Raw genomic sequence first — 8,556 nt, 5'->3', positions numbered from 1 at the left:
ATAGAATATTCGTTCAGAACTGAAAAGATTCAGATGAAGAAGATGTATGGATTTAGAGAGAATCTCACCCTTAATCTATAATTCTTTCTAATTCAGTAAAATTCCTAGAAAACTAAATCAACAGAGAAAACAAGCCATGGCATTCTAGGTTAAACTGAAGGCTGAAGTTAAAACTCCATAAATTAACATAGTATGCCTTATGATGAGTAACTTTCTAGAAAAATATAAAGGAAAAAGATTGTATGCAAAATATATTTGGACTGATTACAAAATTATTTAATACTTCTGTCAGAAGCAAGTTTTTACAAACAGTACCATACTAAAATAATTTTCAAAATTATTATTATTATTATTATTATTATTATTATTATTATTATTATTATTATTATTATTTTGAAAAGGTGTGCTTAATCTATTTGCAGTGTAATAATCAAACTTTACCAACACATCCTTGCCTTGGCCTTTGCTGTGAAGGAGATCAATGAAGACCCCCAGATCTTACCTAACGTCACTCTTGGGTTCCACATCTATGACACTTACCTCAATGCAAGGATGACCTATCGCACCACTCTGGACCTGCTTTTCAAATCCCAGGAATTTGTTCCTAACTACAAATGTGATAGCCAGAAGAATCTGATGGCCATCATTGGAGGATTAAGTTTTGATACATCATCTAATATAGCTGAAGTTGCAGGTTTCTACAAGATTCCACAGGTCAGTATGGAAGAGATGAACAGAAAAAAAAAATACTTTGTTGTTATGACATAATTACTGAGAATCAGATATTAGATTTGTATTAAGACGTTCCACAGACCTTAAGGTATAATACTTAGCACTCTTTTATGAAGCTACAATGCCAACCATAGAAGTGAGTATTTAGAGTCATTCCATTCCAGAGGGAAGGTTTGAATGTAGCACACTCTCATCTTGTTCAAGCAAATGAACTATTATAATGTGTTTGAAATAATTCCTAGAAATTTCATTCTATACTAATATTTCAAAAGAAATAGAGGAAAAATTCCTTCTTTGGATATTTTTTACAGGAAAACTAGATCCAGAAAGATTGGATTTGAGCTAATGATTCAACAGAGTATTATTCTGCTTTATTTTAGCTGACATATGGCTCATTAGCTCAAGAGGAGTTTCAGACCAGTGAGCTCTCTTCACTTTATTTCATGGTCCCAAAAGAGGACCATCAATACATTGGAATTATCCAACTGCTTCATCATTTCAGATGGACATGGATTGGGATTTTTACTATGGATAACAACAAAGGAGAACGTTTCCTACAGAAAATTCAGCCCATACTTTCACAAAATGGAATCTGTCCATCGTTCATACAAAGGCTTTCACAACTAGTCCACATAGAACACTTTGGAGAACTTGATCACATGGTCTCAGATATTTACATAAATTTGGGGAACAGCAACACCACCACATTTCTAGTCTATGGAGAACCAGGGACAATTATGTGCCTCAGGGCTATCGTGTTTGTAACAGATCCTGAAAACAAGCAAACTGCATTATTTAGAAGGGTGTGGATCATGACTGCACAGATTGATTTTATGCTCTCCGGCTTTCAAATCAGTTGGGATCTCCAGATGTTCCACGGGGCTATTTCCTTCACTGTTCATTCAAGAGCAGTTGTAGGTTTCAAAGAGTTTCTTCAGACCATCAAACCTCATTCAGACCACAGAGATGGGTTTCTACAAGACGTTTGGGAACAATCATTTGATTGTTCATTTTCAAAATCAGAATTGCAAGAAATGTCCAATAGGCAGTGCCCAGTGGAAAAGAAACTGGAGGATCTTCCTGGGCCCGTGTTTGAAATGGAAATGACTGGCCAAAGCTACAGTGTCTACAATGCTGTTTATGCTGTGGCTCATGCTTTGCAGGCTCTATTCATGTCGGGGTTCAATAAGAAAAAAACTATGCTGCGTAAAAAAACTGACCTTCCACCTATGCAGCCTTGGCAGGTATTCTCTCTGCATTGGACGCTTCTTTTATTTCAATGAGCAATTTGATCTAGAATTACCATTTGAACTTATGGCGGAAAGTCTTAATATGTTCTGTTTATAAAATCCAGTGTGAAAACAGGTCATAAGTCACTTTTTTCAGTGCCCTCGTAACTTCAAACAATCACTAAACAAGCTGTTGTAAGTAGAAGACTACCTGTATTATCCTTTAAATTCTCTCTCTTTTTCATTCTCTTTCACATAGCTCCATCTGTTTCTACATGGCATTTCTTTTAACAATTCGCCTGGAGAGAAAGTTTCTCTGAATGAAAAAGGGGAAGTAATGGGTGGATTTGATATCATCAACCTCATCACATTTCCTAATCGGTCTTTTCAAAGAGTTAGTGTCGGAAGAATAGAACCCAGTTCTCCAACAGGCAAAGAATTATTCATTGATGAAGATTTGATTGTCTGGCACCCAGCTTTTAATCAGGCATGGACTCATTTCATGGACTGTATCTGGAGCTATGATGATCCCAAATAGAGTCCCTTGAACCACATTGAGTAAAGCCTCTTTAAAAATCTAATTTCTATATTTGCAAGAAAAAATGGCATTCTAGGAACAAATATGGCCCATGATCAAGCATTAATCGAATTGACAAAATGATTTTGCAATGTAGAAGTCAGATTTTCTTTTTGGTTTCAATTACCTTTCAAATTATGAACGTTGCCTTATTTCCGTAACATTTTCACCCCTCATATTTATTTATGCAACTTGCCTTTTTCAAAGAGGCCGTTTTCCTCATCACTGTAATTTCAACAAATTTTAATGCATAATATAAATCCAGCCAGGTAATATTCACTAGCCCTTTGGAGAAGTAAAGAATTCTTTACCTTAATAAAAGGTGATGATTAATAACTCACAAATGAAGGTGTTCCAGAATAATGTTGAAGAATCTACTTTGAGTTAGTCACTGGTCCACCTTTGGTCCCGGTGACTGTCCCAGATTAGATCCTGCAGGATTAATAAATGTTTTTTTCTTAAAACCTCCCTTTGCAAGAATCTTTTATGTTTATCACCAGGTACTTCCAATTTCTCTGTGTAATGACCATTGCTTTCCTGGATACTGGAAGAAGGAGATTGAAGGAAAACAATTCTGTTGCTATGACTGTGTTCCATGTCCAGAAGGGAAGATTTCAAATCAAAAGGGTAGGATAGACATTCCAGGAAGTTTTCATTAGGTTGATTTAAGCAAACAAAGAGGAGCAGTGGTTCAATAGCTTAATGATGCTAGAGAAGGTCATTAAGCTCCAACGGTTTGAGTCCTAGCATGGTGTCTCAGCTTCTGGCGATCTAGCAGTTCGAATGTATGTTATATGGAAGGAGATAAATAGGTACCACTTCGGTGGGGAGCTGAGCTGGCACTTCATGTGGACGGTTAGAATCCTGCTGGCACTGCACTTCCCATTTGTGATGTCCATTTGTGAGGCAGCTTAATGTAGGGACAGGACCCATATGATGCTGCTGTCAGGGTTCTGACCGATGCCCTAATAAAAGCAAGAACCTCAAACCAAGTTTCAAGAAAAATCCAGTTGTTTATTAGGAGCACCATATTGGCACAAACCAAATGAAGCCAGCTCTGACGTCATTCAATTTGTACCTTGCCTCTAACTCTGTTTTCCCCTTCCCCCAAGGTGTGTCATAAGTCACATTCCCCAACGAAGCAATTTTGCGGGTCATGAAAGTCATTCCCTCCAGCCATTACTGGTTTCTGTGGAGATGGCCTTGACTTTGGCCAGCTAGGATGTGTTTTCTTTTGACTGAGGTGCAAATTCCTCAATGCAGGTGCAAGGGTTGATTCCCCATCCCCCTGCCTATGCAACTTGGGAGCAGGTCATTTGCACCTGAGTAGTGCAAATGGTATGGAGCCTTCTTGAAACTGCTGAAAGGACTGTGTTGTGGAACTGTGCTTTGTGCAGCTGTGTTCCTTTTTGCCCTGTGTCCCTTCACTGTGGAAGACAGACACAGGCTGTTGGGAATGAGTCTGTGTTGTCTGCTTCTCAAACTGAAGCACAAATGGTTCCTGTACTCTGCAATCTTTTTCCTGGAAATCCATTCATACTTCCACCCCATTTGAAGGGTATTCATCCCAAAGTGCATAGCTAAATGTCAATGGAGGTTCTCATTCATCCAGGTCATGGTTCTCCCAAAGTTGCTTTTTAATGAGCATCTGTCTGCAACGAATATAAATCCTTCCATTCCCCACCACCCAGTCAGAGCTAAAGAAGCTTCTTGGAGGAGAAGCGAAAGATATTCAAAGAAAAAACAAGAAAGTCAAGTTGCCTCTTGAAAAAGCATCTTTGGGACAACCACGACCTGGGTGACTGAGAATCTTCTTAGACAAACAGAGCTGGCAGTATTAGGGCATCCAAGTACTAGTCTGTATAAGCATTATAGTCTCCTGGCTAATGTAACATCACCATATACTGAATAAATATTTTTTTTTATTTTATTTTAATAAGCAAAGTGTAATTTGCACACCTTAGTATGCAAATAAATAATACTTTTAGTTATTAGTGAATATTCATTTTTATAGCTGTGACTCACAATCTGTTGTTCAGGTCAATACACTCTGTTACTAGAGACTTACATATATCTTTACGGTTTTCTTTTCCATGTTTGAGAGAAAATGGCGAAAGTCCAAATGGCCTACATTGCAAAAAAATTTAAAATGATACAAAGGGTTGCATTTCAAAGAATAATATTCCTTCCATTTCTGCTTCGTTTTAAGCCAGTCCTCAAATTTTCCATTTGAGGAAAAACTGAATTTTCATAGAAACGTGATCAATCTGGTAAACGGTGGAAAGAACTCAAAGTTATAACAACTCTCACCCATTCAGAAAGTAATTTGAATACTATAGGATACCTAGATGATAAATTCCTTGATTTTCTTTCCAGATATGGATGATTGTTTTCAATGTTCGGAAGATCATTATCCCAATAAAGAAAAGAATGGATGTATCCTGAAATTGCTGGTCTTTCTAAGCTTTGAAGAAACATTAGGAATTGGTTTGGCCTCAGTAGCTCTTTGTTTCTTCTTCTTGACATCTTGGGTACTTGGAACTTTTATTAAGCACAGGGATACTCCCATTGTCAAAGCCAACAACCGGTCCCTCACCTACACTCTGCTTGTCTCTCTTCAGCTCTGTTTTCTCTCCTCTTTGCTCTTCCTCAGCCAACCTAACAAGGTGACCTGCCTTCTCCGACAACCAACTTTTGGCATCACTTTCTCAGTGGCCATTTCTAGTGTTCTGGCTAAAACTATCACCGTGGTTGTGGCTTTCATGGCCACTAAACCTGGTTCTCAGATGAGGAAGTGGGTGGGGAAAAGATTGGCCTTTTCTATTGTCCTCTCATGTTCTCTATTCCAAGTAATGATTTGTATTCTTTGGTTGTTCACTTATCCGCCATTCTCTGAGTTGGACATGCATTCAGAGCTCCAAGAAATGATTTTACAATGCAATGAGGGGTCAACTTCATTCTTCTACTGTGTCTTGGGCTTCATGGGTATCTTGGCCATCGCCAGCTTTATTGTGGCTTTTCTTGTCCGTAAATTACCTGACAGCTTTAACGAAGCCAAGTTCATCACCTTCAGCATGTTGGCCTTTTGCAGTGTGTGGATCTCCTTCTTTCCAGCCTATTTGAGCACAAAAGGAAAAGCCATGGTAGCTGTGGAGGTCTTCTCCATCTTGTCCTCCAGTGCTGCTTTACTGGGATGCATATTCCTGCCAAAATGCTACATCATTGTTTTGCGACCTGAGCTAAACCACAGAGAGCAACTCACAAAAAGAAATTAGTACATTATGCGTTCTTTCTGGCTCTCCTAATTAAAAAATCAAAGGTGGTTTGTATGCAATTTCAGGGAAAGAACCTGATATTTGGTGCCTTTGCAATCCATCCTCTTTTTTTCATTGAGGTTTCTCTATAATTTCTAGATTTAATGGGATTTTAGTGTGGTCTAGAGGGTAAGGAACTGTGGTAGAAACCAAGGGGCCATGAGTTCAAGCCCTGTCTTGGCCATGAAAGCCAACTGGGTAACTTTGGACCAAACACTGTTTCTCACAGGGTTGTTGCTATGTGGAAAAAATAAGGGAGTTGGTATATTGGATATGTTTGCTGCCTTTGATAGTTTGTAAAATAATAAAGTGGTATATATTGTAAAAAAATAAAATAATAAATGAAATGAAATGAAGCACTAATATGAAATGAAATGAAATAAAGTAATAAAATGAAACAAACCTGCTATGGCAAGTGAAAGGGATTGAAAGATGTAAAATGTACGATGACATCATTAACTAAATTCCATCAAGTTTGTAAAAGTATAGTGAGCTGTAAAAAGGATGTCATTTCCACACCACAAAGAGTATGTTTAATGTTATGTTTTATTACAATTTATTATAAATAGATAGCTAAATAGCTAAGTAGCTAGATATCCAGATATCCATAAAGGAGGGGTGGAGGGAGAGAAATAGATAAAGCAAGATAGAGAGATGGATGGATGGATGGATGGATGGATGGATGGATGGACGGACGGATGGACAGACTGATTGATTCTCTTGACAGGACAAGTAGCCGAAATTATAATGAAAGTGCAACCCTAATTCAGATAGAAACTAGTTACTCTGCAAGTAATGCTTCCCCTGTTCTCATAAGTGGTGGCATGATGTCCCAAATAGTTTACCAGTTTTAGAAATTAAAATTTAAGGAACATCCTTGAATAACACCTTATGACATACATTGTAGCAAGTTCTTTTTTATCTATCTATTTAAGAGAATTTGTATGGTCCCACACTCACTATCAGTGTCTCTGAGCTGCTTAAAAAATATACAAGGAATAAAACACACCGCTGGGGATAGCAATCAATTGGTTGAGCCAGTTTATAGGTTTCAACCCCTTCTGAGTTCCACAGGCCTATTGACAAAACCAGGTGCTCAGGGCTTTAAAAAAGGGGGACCAATCTAATCTCAACATGGATGATGTTCCAGAGGGAGGGAGCCATCACAAAGTAGACACTTCTTCTGTGTCCCACCAGATGTCCTGACTTAAGAGAGAGGACACACAACTATCCCTGCCCCCTGCCTCCACTGGATCACATGGATGTGATCAGGAGGAGACAGTTCTTCAAATAACCTGGTTCCAAGCAATGTTTAAAGGTGACAACCAGCACCTTGAATTGTACCCAGAAGCAAATTGTCAGCCAATACAACTACCACAGGAAAGGTGACACAACTGAGTCTGCACAAAACCATACGGGTGGCTGATTTGGAAACAATTGGAGCTTATGGATACTTTTAAAGGACAGCCCCATGTAGAGTCCCTGTTAGAGAAAATTTATTTCTCTATAGCTGTGCCTATTAATGGCTTTTGGAATGGACAGATACATAAGCCAATCAGAGGGCAGCTAATAGGTTTGAATCTCCAGGGTCCTACCCTAACTGTCATAGTTAGCAGTATAAAAGGAGATTCTTGTCAGAAACTCTTTGCTCTTCGATCTTCACTCATCTTAGCTATTTGGTCTTAGGTCTTAGGTCTTAACTCTTCTAGGATCTTCCGTTAAACAACTGTGAGCAGTTTGGAAGTCTGTTAGAAGAGCAGTTCTGGTGGTTTATAATAATATTTCTTCTGAGGAAGAATAGTCATAGATAACATAGCTTAGAGAGTATAGATGTAGATATATAGCTGACAGGATAATTAATCTAAGTAACTAACTGCTGTTTATTAATTGCATAGATATTGTTATGTTTTTATTATGTAAAAAAAAAATCATTTACTGTTAAATGATTTAAAGGCTCATTTGTTAAAGTAGAAATTCATAGAGACAAAGGTTTATGGTTCATTGATTTTATTAACCTCCACAAGTCCCAAGTAGAGCTGATGATCTCCTAATTGGTGGCCTGGTGTCCCACATAGTTTATCACTTTTATGAATTGAAATTTTAGGAAATTTAAGGAACATCCTTGTATAAAACCTTATGGCATCCCATTGTAAAAGGTGTTTCCCCCACCTTTTATAATTTTTCCCACTTCCCCCAAATTTTCTTATATGAGTAGAAGGTGTTTCAGCAAAAATGTAGGCTTCATTTTTAATCTATAACGTCTCTGTTTTTGAAATGTTTCTAATTGTAGGAAAAGAAATAATATTATTTAGAATTTTTTAAAGCAGGGGTGTCAAACTCAATTTCATTGAGGGCCGCATCAGGGCTGTGCCTCAGGGGGCCAGCCAGGCATGGCCAACTGAGTGGGTGTGGCCAACTGAGTGGGTGTGGCCATCTTTACTCCACTCCCCAAACTGCTGGCATTTTTCCTCTTTTTGCATTGGGTAGGCCGGTCCAAAGCCCGTGCCCTTGTATTTGACACCCCTGTGTTAAATTATTTGTGAGATATTGTATGAAATGTTGGTGCAAGTAATTATTTGAAGAGATTTAGAGAGCTTAGAGTCACTTTTTAAAAAATGTTCTGCATAGTTGTTCTTCAGAAAAGAAACGTATAATAAATGACTGATACCTGCTGGATTTGTTCATATTTGATTTAGTGAAAAAT

The 8,556-nt window shown here is 38.0% G+C and overlaps 1 protein-coding gene across 1 annotated transcript; it reads left to right on the top strand.

The window, feature by feature from the left end:
- The first annotated feature begins 636 nt into the window (after positions 1 to 636).
- LOC148113670 (vomeronasal type-2 receptor 26-like) lies at positions 637 to 5,813 on the top strand. Its single transcript, XM_087893258.1, has 5 exons — positions 637 to 714; positions 1,896 to 1,976; positions 2,221 to 2,470; positions 2,923 to 3,165; positions 4,915 to 5,813. The coding sequence occupies exons 1-5, from the start codon at positions 637 to 639 to the stop codon at positions 5,811 to 5,813; spliced, it is 1,551 nt and encodes a 516-aa protein (XP_087749384.1).
- The last annotated feature ends 2,743 nt before the right edge of the window (positions 5,814 to 8,556 follow it).

This window comes from Pantherophis guttatus, chromosome 4, assembly GCF_059756535.1.
Source record: "Pantherophis guttatus breed Tessera chromosome 4, ASM5975653v1, whole genome shotgun sequence".
In the NCBI taxonomy this organism is placed as follows: domain Eukaryota; kingdom Metazoa; phylum Chordata; class Lepidosauria; order Squamata; family Colubridae; genus Pantherophis; species Pantherophis guttatus.
This window is presented reverse-complemented; position numbering and strand designations above follow the sequence as displayed.